The 19,691-nt window shown below is 42.2% G+C and overlaps 1 protein-coding gene across 23 annotated transcripts in view; it reads right to left on the bottom strand.

The window, feature by feature from the left end:
* The window catches only part of celf2 (cugbp, Elav-like family member 2), a 186,063-nt gene that overhangs the window by 53,702 nt on the left and 112,670 nt on the right, over positions 1-19,691 (bottom strand). For all 23 annotated transcript variants that reach the window (XM_067489734.1, XM_067489739.1, XM_067489727.1 and 20 more), the window contains one exon: positions 7,176-7,258. In XM_067489734.1, coding sequence (XP_067345835.1) covers positions 7,176-7,258 — 83 coding nt within the window. The remainder of the gene's footprint in view (positions 1-7,175; positions 7,259-19,691) is intronic.

Genomic DNA, 19,691 nt, shown 5'->3' with positions numbered 1-19,691 from the left:
TTGACATAAAAGAATACGATTTCTTACATCATTGAGAATTACAATACACATTATCACTTACAGTGTATGCTTCTAACTGCAGCTCTGTCCACCAACTCGAAATAATAAATGACTGATTAAATGACTTATGTCTTTGGATTATAAATTGCAGCTTTTAAACCCTAACCTTGCTTGAGATCACATTTACTTTGATGAAGGCCTTTGATGTGTCTTTGGTTGCACGAGCACACAACCTTGTGCCTGTACTCTGGCAGCGGAGCGTCACTAATTATCTTGCCAGCAGAAAGGTAAGGGAGGTGGGGATCTGTGTGTGTGTGTGTGTGTGTGTGTGTGTGGTCTCAGTGCGACAGTAGCTTTTAATGAGCCCCACGCTTCTTATCAAGCTTGGCGCTCGACAAACGCTCTGATCCGCCCACATGGAGGACAGGGCTCGACTGATCGCGTCCTACTACCCCCCCGCCACCCAACCCCACGCAACCCCCTCACTCGTCTCCCCCACGCCCTCCACACACCCAACTCAACATCCCGGTGGCCCTCCCTTTCTCTTTTTCCTCCTCTCCTTCTGACTGTCAGAGTGGAATATCCTTGAGAGAAACTGCAAATCAAAGGGCTTTTCATCCTTTTTCACAAAAACAGAAAGAGTCAGAGAGGGGAAAAGATGGAACGAGAGATTCAACAGAATTTAAGAAGGATGGACAGAGAGTGGGAAATAAAAGGAAACCTGGATAAACGACTGGACTTCTCTGAGCTAGTGGGCACTCCAGAGGTCACGTCCTAGATTAGCTCTCACTTCTCCCTTCATCCTTCCATCTCCTCATCCCCTCCACCCAGCTTCAGATGGTGAACAGCCGCTTCGGGGCCCTCTCAGGCAGGGAGGGGGGCACTGAGCATTTAGACATCTGTCAGCTACTAATGAAAGAGTTCAATTTAGTGGAAAATCTCAAACAACCTTGTCTGACAGGCAGGCTGACAGGCTTTAACTCGCCATGTGCTGTCGGCGCGCGCGCGTGTGTGTGTGCGCATGAGTGTGTCTCAGCGTGTGCGTTGTTTTAGCATGGAGGGAGATGTGCATCAGGAGGGGGAAATAAAAAAAAATGTAATGCAATAAACTCACACTGTGCTGAAGCATATGCTTGTGCTTACATAAAAGTGTGTTTTTAAGTGTGTGTTTGTCTGTTACAGAGTCATGCAGGGGTGTGGATCAGTCCGAGCAGCGGGGGTTGGGTCGTACGGCTTTGAATTGCTCGAGGGGTACAGAGCATGTTTTCTGACGATAGATGGGTTTGGTGGGTTTGATTGTGTGTGTGTGTTTGTGAAAAGAAGATTATTTAGATTTACTAGTGCTATTAGAACTGGAGAAATATGCAGATCTTTCTTACATGCAGAAGATCCACCCAAACACAAACACACACACACACACACACACAGGTCAGGAAAAATTGCTTTACTCATCTTTAGTGACAAGACTTGATGTGTACATCATACAGATAACTCACCTGTTTTGTTTTATTGCACAGTTTAATGTATAGAACTTTAATAGCCTGCTTACTTACATGTTCATGTACAACCCCAATTCCCAAAAAGTTAGGAAGATGTGTAAAATGTGAATAAAAACAGAATGCAATGATTTGCAAATCTCATCAACCCATATTTCATTCACCATAGAGCATAAACAGCATATCAGATGTTGAAACTGAGAAACTGTAACATTTCTGAGAACATTTTAGCCCATTTTGAGTTGGCACAGGGTGATGTTTACCAATGTGTAGCATCCCCTCTTCTATTAACAACTATTTGTAAATCTCTGGGAAGTGAGAAGACCAGCTGCTGGAGTTTTAGGAGAGAAAGTTTGTCTCATTTTTGTCTCATGGACCAAATGTTTTCTATTGGTGAAAGGTCTGGACTGCAGGAAGGCCAGTTCAGTACCCGGGTTCTTCTCCTGCGAAGCCATGCTGTTGTGGTGGATGCAGTATGTCCTTTAGTTTTGTCTTATGCAAGGCCTGAAAGAGCCGTTGTCTGGATGGGAGCATATGTTGTTCTAAATCCTCTATGTACTTTTGAGCATTGATGGTGCCTTTCCAGATGTTGGTCACGCCACAGGCACTAATGCACCCCCATACCATCAGAGATGCAGGCTTTTGAACTGTTGGCTCATAACAAGCTGGATGGTCCCTGTCCTCTTTAGTCAGCAGGACACAACGTCCATGGTTTCCAAAATCAAAATCAAAATCACAATCAAATTTGGATTCATCTGACCACAGAACAGTTTTCTAATTTACCTCAGACCATTTTAAATGAGCTTTCCCCCAGAGAACACAGAGGTGTTTCTGGATCGTGTTCACTTATGGCTTCCTCTTTGCATGACACAGCTTTAACTTATATTTGCGGACATTTGCACACTGAACTGTGTTCACAGACAGTGATTTCTGCAAGAAATGGTACGAGTTCTCAGTTTCATCATCTTGTACGTTGTTTATGTTATGTTGTGAATAAAATATGGGTTGATGAGACTTGCAAATCATTAGATTTTCTTTTTATTAAGTTTTCACATCTTCCCAGCTTTTTTGACATTGGGGATGTATAGGTCTTATCAAACACTGTGCTGAAAAGACAAGTAACCATCTAAAACATGCAAAGTTATTTAGTGCACTGCCAAAGTTGCGATTTGAAATGAAAACCAACCAGATGAAATGTATACAAAGACCTTTGCTCAGGTATGTAAACATAATTAATAAAATAATTAATATTCTATTTATTTTTTTAAATCTACAGAAAGAACACATTTCTGTGGACAAATCTCTCTGCAAAAGCTTCTGTGTTTCCTGCACTAGCATGTTTAATGTTATGCAGTATTGCAGACATTTTTGTGCTAATTGATGTTTTTATGTTGTTGTTAAAATGTCTGATAGGAGCTCAGATCAGTTGTCACTTAAGTTAAGTTCCATTATTAAAATTAGTGACAGGGCAAAATGAAACATGTTGCTGTTGGTTTGTGTAAAAAAAATAGTCTAAAGTGCCGATAGTGTCTGAAGCCAAAGATTGACTATTTGGGTTAGCGGTGTCACTTTGTAACACCCAGAACATTCGGAGTGTCCCTGTGGTTCCAAAAACTCCCTAAACAGAGTGAGACACCTTCGCTAGGAAACCCATCAGCTGATCTAACCCTACTTTCAGTCTCTGGTAAAATGTTTATATTATATAATCATTATACTCGCATATTGAATGAGTACGCCAGTTATGTGTAAATACCATCAATATTTGACCTCCTTCCACTGGGCACAGGCGTTGCACACTTTTGGAGCACATATTTTAATAAACCCAGATTAAGGAAGCTAATTCCTTCAACCCCACAAGCAGAATAAAATCTTGTGGGAAACACTAAGCTTACTGCCTTTCTGAACTGGGTTAGGTTAGATGTTGATGATGAAAACTGGCAGAAACTGTAAACAAGCAGACTTAGCAATATCACCTGTTCCTGTTCTGACCTGTATATGCCATGAAAACATTAGTTCACCAGTGAAGTATGACAGACAGGTCTGGAGCTGACATAAATATACACTTTCTGCATACATAAAATCGCATATGCATACAATTGGTATACACGCACTGTCAGAGCACTGACAAATCTTCAGCAGAGGAAGCTGAAGAGTGACAGAAAGTGACAGAGCGATGTGGAGAGGCTGGGAGCTGGCACAGAAGCAACGAGCAGTGCTTGGTGAGGTGCTCCTCTCTCGTTGCCACCGTTGCCCCTGTGAGTGTCGTACAGGGGCCGATTCATCACATAAACCACAGACCCCTTCAAATAATGCCCTCCTAAAAAAACCGCAGGCATTCAACTGCCTCTGCCCCAAACCCACATAGCTGTCGATGTGCGTTGCCAATGACGCTGCCCTTTTCGCTAATTTGGCCCTCGTCCAGCTATCCACTCTGATTGCATCTCTGCCTGTTAGGGCCTTGGGTTTGGAAGGAGAGATAGAGTGAGGGAGGGGAAGACTGCCAATACAAACATTGTTCCGCTGGCTTTTTACACGCCAGGAGAGTGGGGAAGTTAATAAGCAGGTATTGGTTTTTAACTGCGGCCCGTTTATTGCTTTGCCCTCGAGCGTGCTGGAGTGCTCTACTCCAACTTTTTCCTGTCCATCTGCCCATCGCCTCTGCTAACCTCCAGCTCAATTTCTCCCTCCCTGTGTCTGCTCTGCTTTTGTCTTGACTCGCTTCATTCAGCAATTAATCCACCATCCTCATCATCTTTTTGTCTGTCCCTAGCTGACTGATTCCCGTCATTTTTTTTTCTTTTTAAGCTGATTTTAAAAACCCCATTAAAATTATAAACAAACCCTGCACCAACCACTTAATAATCTGTCATCATGTCAGTATTGATTCAGTGTTTCAAGTGTTTGTTCGAGTTTGTACTGTATTTATTGGTCCTCCTAATGTGCCTGTGTATTAGATTTAAAACCATGCCCGTCTGCCAATACAGAATTTTTATTAAAAATCGGATGTCAGCCGGTCAGCGTTGTCCAACTCTGACATGATGAATATGATGCAGTTTAATTAAGTGCATATTGTGCTGTGATCAATGTTGTCTAGGTTCAATGGACAGTTTTAATTTTCCTTCCTATCAGGGGCATACAAAGCCTGAAAGGAAGATCTGCAGACGTTATTCAGAAGTGAAAAACTACCTGCATGTTTATTAGAAAATAAATAATGAACCTCTTTTTTTTGATGAGGTGTAGCTGTAATACCCATGCAACAAATGCTTAAACACAAAAAAGAGGTTTAGATGCAGTAACATGCTCCGTGTTTTTATAAGCAGGCCCTGGTTTGGTTATGTCTGCACAAGGGACACGATATATATATGTTAACGTGTCCACATTAATCCAATAATAAAAAGAGCAGGGATAATGAAACCTAATGAATAATGCTAGCTGCCAAACATGGATGTTAATAATGCAGCCTTTCCTAAAGACTTTTCTCAAAAGGGCAATTTACTACTTTGTCCTAATGAAACTAAATGTGATTTTAAAGCTACAATGTACAAGTTAAGCTAGCATGAAAGTACCACCAAGATAGTATTCAATACTGACATCAATCCAATCTGCTTCACTAAGCTCTCCCACTCTTCTACTGACTGCAGTGCTCTGCTATGCTCTGCACAGCTCTTTGGGTGTTGGTCATTACCCAATAACCACAAATGAGAACACTGGGAAATGTACCGATCCAACAGAAATTGTTGAAAATTTTCTGATTGGTTAGAACCATGAACCTTGCTCAAAAGTTTTAGAAGCAAGTTTTTGTACTGCTGGCAATGCGGCTCTGTGAGTCTGGCTTAGGGGAAGGAATCGACAGCACCACAGCAGGATAGTTCTGGAACATGATTCTGCTGTAAAAATACTTTGAAAAAAGTTACACACTGCAGCTTTAAGCAGACTTTGTGTATAAATATTGGAATTTACATATCATTTGTTGGACCACAATTACTATAAGAAATATGCCAAGCAGTTTTTATATTAGTGTCTTATTATGTGTATATGAATGTTAATAAATGCAGCTTTTCATTGCTTTTTAAAGGATGAAGAAGCTCTGACTTTTTGAACTAAACCTATGCTATTGCCAGCAACTAAAATCCAAACGTATTAGTATCTGACTTCAAAAGGCCCCGACATAACAGCCAGATGCTGCAGGAGAGAGACGCTAGTGAGGAGGAGTGATGACCAGACAGAACAGAGGGAGGGAGGGTGTTATGGTGTAGAAGAAGGCGATTTCATGTTCCTATAATCCTGAGACTGCTGCAGTATGTGTCTTCCCCTGGGCTGTTTCACACCTCCAACAAGGGATAAGTGACTAACTCTCACGGCAGAGGAAAACACAGCGAATTTAACATGCTTATTCCACTAGCAATTAACACAGTGACTGTGCAAAACCACAAGCTTGACTCTGAATCGTAAACCCGAGCACAAATCCCGTGTACTGCTCTTGTGGGATTCTCAGTATCCACCCTGTCCTGCCCAGGAGGGCTATCTGCTGATCCAACTGACAGAGACAAGAGAGTGCAGGCGCTCAACTGACGAGAATCCAGTTATCCGGCGCAGCCAAGGAAAGAGGTGGGGAAGCAGCCAATAGCCCAAGCAGAAGGGATCGGGGGGCCGATAAATATCCACCCCGGGCTAAAAGAGCAAGAGTGCGAGCAAGCTCCAGCCCACTTCCTCTATCACTCTCCTGGGCTACAGGAGGGAACAATAGCGGAGAATGGAGCAGGCAGCATGAAAGTCAATGCCACAGCATCAACACACTCCTTTGTGTTATAAGCGGTGCACAAGTGCCAAGACACACAAAAACAGATGTGAGCGAGAAATCAAACAATCGTTTTCTAAGTGCCGTTGACCACTAGTGGCACTTTAGAGTAACATTTTGATGATCATGCTCTACCTGAACACAGTATAAGTGTGGGTGGATGTGACACACATTACTGTAGACGGTGGTAATATGAGAAGGAAACCAGTCATTTGTGTTTGGTTATAAAGATATGCGGCATGAATTCCCTGCGAACTAGTGGGATTTTGAGAAATCAATCAAGCCTTTCCTAACGCAAATTTCAATAATAATCATAATAATTGTCATCGGAATCATCATAATGATAGCCTATTATTGATAAATATGTAAATCACTATCAATCCATGAAACAATGTGTCTAAATGCAAACCAACAGGATTCTGTAAACCAAGGTATCACCCTGGAAATTGCTTTTGTTTTGGCTGAAAACTTTGCATCAGTTGTTAGCTAAGAACATCTGTTACCTAATTTGCTAGTTAGAGGAACTTGCATTTACTTTTACATCTGGCCAGATCTGCCAGATGAAATGTTACATGACACGTCACTATTTCATGGCCTTGTTTTCAGGCTTCACGAATACAGTCGCCGTTTTTCTGCTTGCTTGTGTCCTAGTTCACTTATCAATTAAAAAACCTCCACAAACTAACTCTGACAGGCAGTTGTTCACCTGTTCACATTTTCGATCGATCACACTCGCAAATGTGCTGCGGCCAGCAGTGCGGCACACTAAAGCACACACACACACACACACTCAGGTCGGGGTGGACTGCCTCAGGGCACTGCTGTAAGTGTGTGATTAGAGGAGAAAAGTAGGCAGAGGAGAATCATGGACACACACTCACCCCTGTTAAGGTCTTTATGTTATGCAGCGCATTCTGGGCTTCAAGGGCAGCTTTCCTTGTGTAAAACGTGACAAAACAGCAGCCTGGGGAGAGAGAGAGAGAAAGAAAGGGAGAGGATGAGCATAAAGAGTAACAAAGAGCATTTTCTCTATTCATCTGCTTGGCATCACCTGTCGACACAGAGACACGCTGAGTGAATATTCAGGATAAAATATCCTAACGGAGGCGAAGGGAATGTTTTTGGATTCGTTTCAACGCAGATGACTTGAGCCCCAAAGAAGTGCGTGCGCGCAGCGACGCACATGCCCATACACAAACAATCCACAATCTGGGAAAAGAGAAAGTGAGCGGGGTTTTCTCTTTATGATCCTCGAGTAATCTGTGAACAGCTTCTTACGCACTCATTCACTAAGGAAAGTATTTATTCATTCATTGTTCATGCTTTGCCCTCTTACTTGCTCGAGTTGCTGAATAATTATCTGCGATTTAGTTATTTGCAGGTCAAAAAAGATGTAGATGGCTGGAAATTTGGCAGGAAAAACATTGATGTATTATAAAAATCCTCATAAATCATCAAAGAAAAACTGCTTCATCAACATTTTAAATCACATTGCTACTGTTACTGTAGCACCTGTTTCGCTTGTAAAAGTCATTTCAATGCTGTTAAAACAACAGCTTGTACATTGAAAAGACTAATTCCATACTGTACCTATGAATCAAATAGGTGAGCTGCTGTGCTCACTGACAAATGTTTCCCTGATTAGCTAGAGCTAAATAGCACTGCCCCCAAACCAAAAATTTGTTCCATAAACCCAATGTCAGAGTGAAAAATGAAGTGACAATAAAATGGCCATTCAGTCTAGTTATTAAAAGCAAACGTTTAATTTCCCTTTAACCCAGGTTTAACCTTGACCTGCCAAACCTACAAATCAAAGTTTGCTTAGTCACTCACTGACACTGTTCTACCTGCACTCAGTGTGCATGTGAGTACACAAACGTACTGAAGGGAAAAAAGTGAACGTGGCCACAAGGGAGGGAGCGATTTTTCTTCTTCTTCATTAATCTGTGTGTAATCCCTGCCGAGTGCGGCTGAAACACTGCAGTTGTGGGCCATTCTCAGTCAGCACGCTAACCTGCACAGTCAGGCAAAAAGCAGCAGGAGGACATTTAGGTCAGACACGCACAGAGGTATGACTCTTCTATTTTCCTCATATACACAGCAGTTACTATTTGACTTAGAGCATTTCTCTGTAAAGAGTCCTGTCAGTGTTTCTGTCATCCTGACACTTTCGACACGGTTATCTAACAGCCACAGGGAAATTTAATAACCAAACTGCTGAAGAAGGATGAGTAAAACGCAGAGGGCCAACAACAAAACATGCAGATGCACAAGATGGTTAGTTACCTCCAACATTCATAACAACACAAACTGTAGTGAAGTGATGACCTTAAGCACAGCGTCTATCTCAGACTGTAACACTGCTTGTGTGCACGCAAACATGTGTGAGTATGTGAGCAATAAGGCATTTAGGCCAATAACAACAATTCTAATTTAAGACATTATTTATTATATTTTCACATCACTTTCAATGCAATTTAGGGCAGTTTTTAAGGAAGCACACAGCTTTTAATGGTGGCGCAGATCCACTGAATGCACTTTTTATTTAGGGCAGGTCTCATTAAACTTACGCTTGCAAATGTCTGATAGATCTAAATACCAAGACACATTATCTCACACAACAGGGATGGATGATTATCAATATCTGAAACTCCACCAAATCTGTAGTTTGAGATGAAGCATCGTGATAATTTATGACATTCCAAAGACTGTACAAGTTATCCAAAAAGATGATCTTCGGTTTATGCAGCGGCAGAGCTGGAGCACAACATTTTTTCAATTGTCTCTTAACATTTCTATTAACAGAGGTAAAGCTGATGTAAGACTGACACACGACATTGCTACAGGTGACATTTTGGTCGAAATTAAACATGGTATAATATGTGGATATGATCATGACTGGTACTTTATTGTGTTTATTACTGATCTTTCTAAGGTACTGTCTATAAAGAATAAAGTGTTTCTGTTTTGAAACTGGAGCTTTACCCAATACTGCCGGTTAAATTAAGGCTTTAAACATTAGTCTTTGTTCTACCTGAGAGTGAGTGAAGATGTGTTTCTCTTCTTCAATCATCCATGGTTCATCTTCAAGAGTACCTCAAGGTTTTCAGGATTTATTGGAAGTGTGACACTGTGAGCACAAGGCCTCTCTTTTCCTTTTTTTTTGGCTACATGTTAAAATATGACTTATTTCATGTAACATTAAAAAAATGCTAACTTGATGTCAAGGTAATGAACTTAAAGACTTATCAAAATCATATTTATGCAGATCTTAAGAGGTAAAAAGGTCCCTAGTATTGATGGGTCTGTACTGCAAATACTAATATTTAGTGACCCAATGTAAGTCCAGATGTTCTATATCCAGAGACCTTTGTTAAACCATTGCAACTATGTTTGAGGACACATGGACCTGGTGCATAGTAGAGGATTTTCAAGTGGCAAAATGAAGTTCAGCCCAGTTATCCTGTATTATGGGCCAAACCTGAAGTAATTTGATGGATACATGTCAGTTAAACAAAGCATTTCATGCATGAAATCTACAGCTGCTGACATAGCTGATAATGTCAATGTATTAGCATACGTCACCCACAGGTGAGCATCCGCACTGGTGTGGCTTCATCACCTTCCTTTCAGTTGCTGTAGGTTCATATGTTTTAGACCATATTTTTCCACCTCATCTGTTAATTTGTTTGTCCAGAGATGAGCTGACTGTGCCATTGTTTACATCTGCTTTGTTGTTCTCCCCATTGTGTTTATGACACAAATCAGCTCAGTGTGAATGAAGCGAACCAGTTGTGGCTTTGTTGCCCATATCGTAGACATCAGCCCTTATGACACTTGCCCTGCAGTGCATCTTAGTGAAATCCAACAGTGAGCATCTGGAGCAGGTTTAGCGTCCAAATCCCAGAGTCCCTTTGATGAGGCTGGGAGCATAATGGATCTGAATTCCTGCTGTGTCCTCTGGGTGCCAGGGTTGTTGAAGAGTTGGCCCTTAGCCTAGCGTCAGCCACGTGAGTGGTGTGGTGATTCAGATGGTGTAGTGCCTGTGTATTAACAGGGATAACTCCCAGCTTGGTGTTTTCTTCTACAACCCGCAGCATGAAAAGCAGCTCTGGGTGTCACTTCACTAAAATCGGAGCCCTTCACTTCTACTATCAGTAACAATTTACCAGAGTTTCACACCAGCTTTTACTAGTTAAAGGCACAGAGATAAGACGGGGAATTAGTCATGACTTACTATCACTAGGTGAAAAGTTTGAAACTTTTTTACGCATGTAGGTCACCACACTGATATGGCATAGACACAAACAGGTTAGTGGTAAACAGGTGGCGTCCACATACATTTTAGAAGTTCTGCTTCATCCATGGTCTGTACTATGATGATATAAAGCAGCAAATGTATTCTATTAATATATCATGTATATACATGTAAACATGCCAAACTAAGTCCTTCTGCGTAAAGCACAAGCGTATCTTAACTGGCATCATTATTTTGATGTGAGGTACTTTTAACTCGGTAGATTATACTTACTGCATGCTTGGTGCCCAATGAATACTGCATGTGTACAAGGGAGTGCTTTATAGCATTGCCTCAGTATTGTACATTATAATTCCATTATTATTCCAATTGCACCTGAGTTCAAGCTTTGGCCCCTTGTGCACGATTAGCAATTCCAAAAGCACTGGATGATGGTTATCTGTGAGCCACACGCTGTGAATTATGATTCTAGTGGCATTTTTTTTTTTGCAAATCTGTATATGGGAGGGTTAGCTTTTGGTGTTAGCATTAGTGATTCTGACAGCATATAATGTGCAGGGGAGGGTTGGCTGTTAGTGCTGCATTAGCTGGTGAGTGTTGTGACTCCCATGGTGTAGTCTGGCCTGAGAGCAATGCGGCATGTGGTGGATCGTCCCAGGTGGTGGGCTGTCAAGACGAGGATCAAAGAGCAGAGGAGTGGACCTCACAGACGATTACACACACACACACACACGCACGCATGCAAACACACACACACACACACACACACACACACACACACACACACACACACACACACACACACACACACATCCCCCTGAGTTCCAGTTCCACCTGTTTAAGAGTCAGCACACTCGTGGCTCACACACGCAAAGCTGCAGAAAACCAATACATTGTTATTTAAGAATATGTCGGCATTTTAATTTACAGGCAAACATACCTGTGTACAACAGCTTTGATCAGGTGAACTAATGCTGCAAACTAGTGTGAATAAGTTCTTTCCAACTATTTGTGCGTATGTGTATCTCTTTTCGTACAGCGCAAATATTTACCTGAAGGCCGAGAGGGCTCTGAGCGGTGAGATACACTCTGCATTGTGCTGCTGAAAAGGGACACTGAAAGACACGCACCCGAGACACACACGTGTGCACAAACTTGGAGCAAAGGGAAAGAATTCATTAGACGGTGATGTGTGCAACAGAAAGAGTGTTGAGAGTGAGACAGATGGAGAGGATGTGGGAAAGAAGGGCAGAGTGTGTGCAAGATAAAAAAGAGCAGAGAGAGAGAAGAAGACGATGAGAGGAGAGGAAGAACAGCTGTGAGTAGAATAGAGAGCAGAGGAGAGAGATGCCTGTTCATAAATGCTTCATGGCTGCTGAAGGGGGCCTTTGACTGAGTGAAGACCCGCAGCCCCTCGCCTCTGTCAACACATCTACCCCCTCCAACAACAGGTCAACCCCGGCTCCACAGCTAAAGACGGCTGTACTGCAGAGGAGCTGAGGTGCGCTGTGCTGGCATATTGAATAAGGGCCTTCAGGCTTATCTGTACTTCAGGTCGATGTTTTTTTTTTTGTTTTGTTTTTAATTTAAAATCAGGCCATCTTGTTCGTGTCTGAACATGGCTATTATACCAGTTTGGGTGCAGGAGGTGACAAGCTGTGCTGATTTTTATTTTAATTCCTAGTATAAAAGAGCAGCCTCAGCTGCTACTCAATTTATGTAGGTAGGTCACATTATCCTAATTGGCAGCTAATCTACTAGACTTTCATTATTTCATTTTCAGATTCTTCTGTTGCTAAATTCATAAACTCCACCTCAACCCAGTGAGAACTGGATAGCAAATTCACCTATTTAACAATCTTGGATTTTTGGGATATTTCTTAAAATTATAGAATTTCTAAGACATTTTAGAGTAAGATTGGAGCAGCCTGAAACAATTTTATTTTTTTTTTGTCTTTAGCTGCCTTTCCCATTTGTTAATCATCCCCTGACCACTCGGATTTATCTGGTGGTTCTTAACCTGCAGGTTAAGAACTGCTCTTATATTCAAAGCTCCAACCTATGAGCTTGTACCATGCAGCACAAACAGTGAAAAGGTGGGGGAGTAAGGTAGGTGGAGGTGAGGGGTGAGTGAAAGGAGTAATGCCCGGCAGTCCAGCAGAATGGCAGTATGGTTTATTAAAAGGGGAAAAAGCAACAAGTGGGGGGTGTATCATAGAGCTTCACCCCCAGCCCTTTCAAGCGAAGCGGAGTGCAGCATTTACAGTGACTCCCTCTTTCTCCCTCCATTGCTTCAGTTCCTTTTCCTTCCCTTCCACGCTCTTCTTGACCCTTGGGGTTCCGCTTAACCGCTGACCCACATTAACTACACTCTACTGCAATTACTGCTCACATAGGCCTCTGGGTGGCATGGGATACATACTCCACCTCTCTCTATTTCTTGCATTTTTCCACCCTGTCACTGTTCCCTCTTTGCTCTCTATGCAGCTGTAAAAATGCCCCTTAATGTGTATAATTTATGTGTGTCAAAAGCCACTGAGTGACAGCAGCGGTGGGGGGGGAAACGACAGAGAACATATTTTGAATGTGACAGTGCAATGAAGAACAGATTGTCAGATGGAAAATTAGGGAGAGGATGAGTGGACTGTTTCAAACAATGCTGCCTCTCCAACGGGCATTTGGCTGATGTTCTAATCCTGTTAACATAGGAATTGGTCCAACTCTCAGCACTTCACAAATCTATACAATCCACTGGTTACTTCGGTGGGAAAACACCAATGTCACCCCTCTTTACCCCTTGCCTTCTTACCGAAAACACAACATTGAGTCAATGAAGAAGAAAAAAAAAACAAAAAACAAACTCCAGCTTTGCAACTTTGCTCATAACCCAGCAACTCTCTCTGTCGCTGAGGCATGCAAAAGTATAAACACAGAGAAAAAAGGACACACAGAGACAAGCTGAGAAACCACACACACACACACACACACACACACACACAATCTCCCATTAAAATCCACCTGCAGCTGCTCTCTAATTGGGCTTGGGTAGCCGGCTAAAAAAGCTAACGTCTTGTTAAGGCGATATAATTGGCCGCACTGCTTTAGGAAAGAATGAAATAAATCAGTCCTCAGTCTCACGTCGGCCCCATCTCAACTGAATCCATTAGAGCAGATAATTGTCTTGGACAGCAGAGCGTTCGCTCAGCGTTGCCACAGCTGAGCAGGAGGATACAGTTGGCTTGCCGTTTCAAAACGGATGTACTGCCACTGCATGGGTGTAGGTCCCTGGACACAGTATCAGAGCAACCCAGGCAGTGAGATTCTTTATCTGAGCAGTGATCAGAAATCAGATGCTATAATCTGTCTGCATGTGTTTATCTCTAGGCTGAAAATGATTTCCCAAATCCTCATTGGACTTTTATGGTGTTTTTTTAACCATCAAGATGACATTTTAGGTTAGCAAATTTATAAATGGCAGCTGATGAAAAATCTATTTCAGGTGTACAGGTCAAACACTTATCAAAACAAGAATCACCTCTCAGGGGCTGGTATTGATTGTACAATATGTTTTCAAGGTGGTTTGTATGAAGGAGCAAACTGTTGCAAAGCAAACAGCATTTACTGCTGCACTTAAGGAAGAAATCTGCAACATCCTTTTGTGACTATCTTTGGTGGTAAACACTTGTGGCTGTGTTGTGGCTGCCGCTCTCCCCAGAGATCAGCCTGTCAATAAAACGGTGTGGGTGGCTGTGTGATGCCTCTTTTCTCAGGGTAGCTTCGAATTTTCTACAGGTGACCCCCTGGTCTTTGTCTTGATATAGATATGATATTATGGCTGCAGACTATATCACCTTGGTGCAACAGTATTCAGACATAGAGTTATTTACACCATATAAATAGTTTATTGGTTTTGGTGAAAACTGCATAACCTAAACCATAACCATAAACAGGAGGGAAAAGAGAGTTATATCATTTATATTGTTAACTTTCTACACAAGCTAGCAGACCACCAAGAGTGTTCCTGTAAAGAAAGTTTAGTAAAGAAAGCGTAACTCATTCGGCCCTCGTTTCACAGGTGAGGTCCCTACTTTCAGGCCATGTTATTGTAGGATACAGGCTTTTAATGAAACCATTACACTCATTCTATGGATGTGTGTGTGTGTCTTAGCAGCTCATGTGGGCAGGCTGTATCATTAAGATAAATGACAGAGCACGTCCCCTGCCAAAACAGGGAGACACTGACACACAACAAACCCATCATGGCGCTCAAGGTTGTGTTTTAGCAAAAGGACCATTTACTGTTTACCCCTCTGGCTCTCTTAGTCTTGCTCTCTCTTTATCTCTCCCTCCATCTCTATCGTTTTTTTCAGCACAAAATGCCAAATTGCTCCATTTCTCACTCACTCCCTTCCTCCCCAGCTCATCCACTCATCTGGTTATTAACTCCAAACACATTAAACCAACAGTAGTGCCACAATATTCCCTAGACTGTCCTAGTCAGCATAACACACACACACACACACACACACACACACACACACACACACACACACACACACACACACACACCTGGGTCAAACTGCAAAATGGATTCTGGACGAGGCAGAAAAAGCAGCAGAATTTAAAGCTTTCCAGCCAGAAAACATCGAGTCTTAAAGAACAAGTACTTGGAATGTTAATATTCTTTGATTCTAAAAATATTCAGAAAAGCTCTTTTGTTTGCTTAAGAAATGTTTTTCTTGTCAGGCTGAAGAAGGTTTTCAAACCACACCTGTATGTTTCATGTCAGTCATGTGATGACAGATGATGACACTAATAAAACAGGATTACAATGATGCAAATCCTGTATGTCCATGTTCCGGTTTGATATGCACAATGCAATTGAAAAAAGCTTCAAGCTAGTATTAAGTCTTGGGTTTTATCGTCATCCACCTGCAATTAATCATTAATATATTTATGGGTGTCCAGGTCCAATGTCTAGACAAATCAGATTTTTAAACATTGTACAACCAATCAGACCTGCTGGCAAAGTGAAACTAAATGTAAATAGCAAATTTACCATTGGCAGAGGCTAATTAAGAGAGTTGATGTGATTATGTGAATCGGGTCTAAAAACTGAGTAATGTAGCCTTTAGCCTTGACTTATAGCCGACTACTCTAACGCTTGACTTCATGTCCTACTGCACTGCCCTGTTAATTCTCATTCAGGAAATTTGCCAGATAAGCTAATTTGTTTTTAAATAACACAAATCTACATTTTAGGATTTGGACACTAATTACATTTTAAAATTATATTTTTTACTGTCCAGAATTATGAACAAGAGTTGTTCTGACTTCAAATATTTTAACTTAAAATGATAAGTTAAATGAATGAATTTTTGAGAAGTCAGTGAACCTATTAAATTAAGGCAAAAAAGAAATGAAAGTAGAATATCTCAGGATGCAGTGTTGTAGAGAGAAAGCTCCCAAATGTAGTTTTGTTGTCTTTAGTTTAAACAGAAGAAGTTATGGTAGAAACTTGCTGTCTGTCTTTAGTACATCTTAAATTAGGAAAGTTGTTTCTTTTCATAATAACAAAATCACTGTGAACCATGATGTAGGTTAGTGTTGAATTGGGTCTCCTGCCTTCTACCCTAGCTTTGGTTTAGTTCTCAACCTTTTCTGTCTTCCCAGTGGAGTGATTTTCTGTTGTTTCTGCTCCCAATTCCCATCAATAAACCCCTGTAGTTTGAAAACTCCTCTTGCCATCTCCTTACTTGGGTCCTCAAAAACCTATTACCCTAATCGATGACATCACGAACTGCCCACTCTAGGGCCTTGAGACGTGCAAGAGGTTTCCACTAAGGTCCAGGTTTCTGCCCAACCCTCTGCTCCTCGGCGCATCGCTGATCCAGCTGCAACTGCTGTTCCTACCCCTGCTCTCCAATGTGTCACCAGTGCTATTGCAGCGCCTGGTCCTCTATCTGCTTCAGGGGCCTGTGTCTATTCCTGAGCCAGCCTAAGTAATGGTTGAACAACCAGGGTCTGCCAAGCAGCATGGATCTCACTCTCTGTCAACCAATTCCCCCTTGCTTCATTAACAGGGTTCAGACTGTGACCTTCATGAACAGCGATCTGTAAATATGCAACCACTCTCCCACCTCATGGACACCTAGGAGCAGGCTGCCAACCCGCAGACACTCATGCACAAGGCCATACAGATGGAACGAATTGTCCGTTCCCGACCCTGCTTGTGTAACTGTCCGGTGTGCCTAAATTGTTAGAGATGCTAGCCAACTTTAGGCGTGAGGGTAAACAGAGACACTCCTCTCTGGGTTCGACAATGCCACCTCTTGTGTTCCTGTTCCTGGCTCTGCCCCGCCTGTTCCGGGACCGATTGATGCCGCCAGCTCTGTTCTGCTTCCCAAGCAGGTCGACTCTGCCAATGGTCCAGAGGGCTTCGCCCAGCTCGACGCTGCCACCTCTACCTGTCTGTTCCTGTCCAGAAGCTGGCCTGTTCCTGTTCCTGTGCTTGGGCCATCTGAAGCCCTATCTACTCCAGCTCCTTTCCCCGGGTCAGCCGATACCCCGTCTGTCCCTGTCATCAGGCTGGCAGTTGTGGAGGGGCTCGGAGGGGCTCCGCCGCCTTCGTCGACGCCGGCCTCCTAGAGAGGTTCTGCCATCACCGCCGGCAACATGCCTGGTATTCAGCCCAACCTCCTGTCCAGCCCCTAGAGGGATTCCGCCATCGCCGCCGGTGTCCAGCCAGACCTCCAGCCCGGCTCCCTGCCCCAGCTCTAAAGGAGCTTTTTGCTACCTGGGTCATACACCCAGACCGCCCACAGGACTTCAACCCTGGACCTGTCTAATACTAAAGCCCTGACAGCAGGTTTTTCTACTGACTCTAGTACTTATGGAGCTCTAACAGGAATGAAAGCTGCAGATCTACATTTCTTTTTCTCAGTTTGAAAAAGTTAATTATTCAGAGAGACTAAACAATTTCATGGGTGATTGGGTTTACAGGACTAGCAAGAATAGTAAAAATAAACAGATTAGATCAAATTAATCAAAAAATACTGAAAATTACAAAACAATCCATTCGAATGAAGGTGACGTATATTTTTCATCTCAAATAATTACCTCATCAATAAACTAACAAATCTAATTCAACCAAATTAAGAAAGTAGTTTACAAACCATGCAAAATTTAGTGGCATGCCCTAAGTTCACAACACTGTTATTTTCGAGTTAAAAAAACATATTTTACAGTGTCTTCATTTTGCATTGTGTGAGTCACAATAAATGAAATCGTGGTCGCAATCTGTGCCAGAGTGTACACTATCTCAATGCTGAGACACTGGGAAAGCACAGGTGTAAAGCATAAAATGAATGATGTCGGAACATTTAGCTCTTTCAGTTGCAGGGTCTCAGTTTGATGTATGCTGACTCAATCTCACACTGTTACTGAGAACACAGTCATTGTTAATTTTTTGTGTTTCCCAGTATGACAAGTCACAAAGCATACTGTAAAAGTTTGGTTCATAAACTTTGATCAGCAGCAGTAACAGGGTGGGCTTTATGTCCTCTCTGGTTGCCAAAACTTAAAATCAACCCCTTTTGTGCCCTCATAGCCTCAATATAGTTACTAGTTGTTCATGTCTTTTAGAAGTTTTCTTGTACTTGCCAAACATCCGCTGTCAATTAATGCTTTTTGTCTGTTTGTTGCTGTTGTTCTTTTTAGGGCTAGCCGTTTCTGAGTTGTCAGCTAATGAGGATCCACACAAACAAAAAGGAATAAACAGAAGTTGTCGAAGTTGTAAAGGCTTGTAGCTGCAGCCGTGGAACTTTTTCTGCCTTTCGGTGGGACTCACAAAACACATTTAATTCCAAAAAAAGAAAAAAAAGTCTGTCTGGGTCACCACCGGGGCATCAGAGTGGGCTCATTTGCTCCAAATGGCCGAGATCCTTTTCAAACAATGCCGTCGCTAATTTAAAATAAACACACTGAGGGAAGAGAGGGGCCACAGTTTTCCTGACACTGTCGAAATTACCCACGGTAAAGCTGGCGAAGGGGCCACTGCAGTTCCCCCGACTTGAGTGAGTGCAGATGAGGCCAGGCGGCTTACTTAACTATGAGGAAACAACAACAGTGCTCAAAGCCTGCGAATAACAAGGCCAGTAAGAGCCCAATCAAATGCCACATTTCCTCTTAAAACACTCCACCTTGTAGCACAGAGTGAGGACAAAAAGAGGCATATAGAGAGACACTATATTGTCATTCAGAGGAGAAAAAATAAAAGGCATGGTGGGTAGCTGTGTTTTTTTATCCCCTGTAGAAGTGGCAGTGAATGATACTCTAGACTCAACAACCACCAAAACAACTGATTTAAAGGGTAGTGAAGATGGGGCAGGAGATTCAAGGCAGCCGAAGGATAGAAGGAGGAACTTTGGCCCCGTTTTCCTCCTCGTAAGCAGCTGAGAGAAAAAAGAGGGAGAAGAGACTGCTGGGGAGAGAAGGAAGTCATCTCAAGGCTAAGAACACACAAATACAAAGCGCATGACAAGTGTGTTGGTGTGCAAAAATGAGTTGATTTTGGTCTTGGCAAAATGCTGTCTCCAGGCTTTCATAAGCTTGTATGACTCAGACTGAATGAGAGGAAGCCAAGAAAAAAAAACAGACAGAGAAGACAGAGAGAGAGAGAGAGAGAGAGAGAGAGAGAGAGAGAGAGAGAAAGAGAGATAAACTAAAAACAGACGCAGACTGTGAAGAAGTGTGTAGGTGCAGAAAGGTGAAGAAACACCACACGATTTAGTCACAGAAAATGATACTCAAAACATGCATGTATAGCAGGTCATAATGCACAGTGTGTGCCAGCTCATCTGCAGCTCGAGCTCTCTCTCTAAAGAAAGCTTTGACCCTGATCTGAGGAATGTGCATTTTAATAAAAAAGGAAATAATGATGAAAAGCAAATAAATGTTACTGTGAGATTAACTCTAATACATTTCAGGAGAGCAGTAAAGAAGAAAATGAAAGACATACCATAAATGTTTCTAGCAGAAGTCACTCAACCGCGAATAAAGATTGCATTCATTTACAACTAATCTCTATTGCCAATATGTTTGCAAGAACCTTCATCTCATTTGAATAATCATTTTATCA

Source organism: Channa argus, chromosome 21 (genome assembly GCF_033026475.1).
Source record: "Channa argus isolate prfri chromosome 21, Channa argus male v1.0, whole genome shotgun sequence".
Taxonomy (NCBI): domain Eukaryota; kingdom Metazoa; phylum Chordata; class Actinopteri; order Anabantiformes; family Channidae; genus Channa; species Channa argus.
This window is presented reverse-complemented; position numbering and strand designations above follow the sequence as displayed.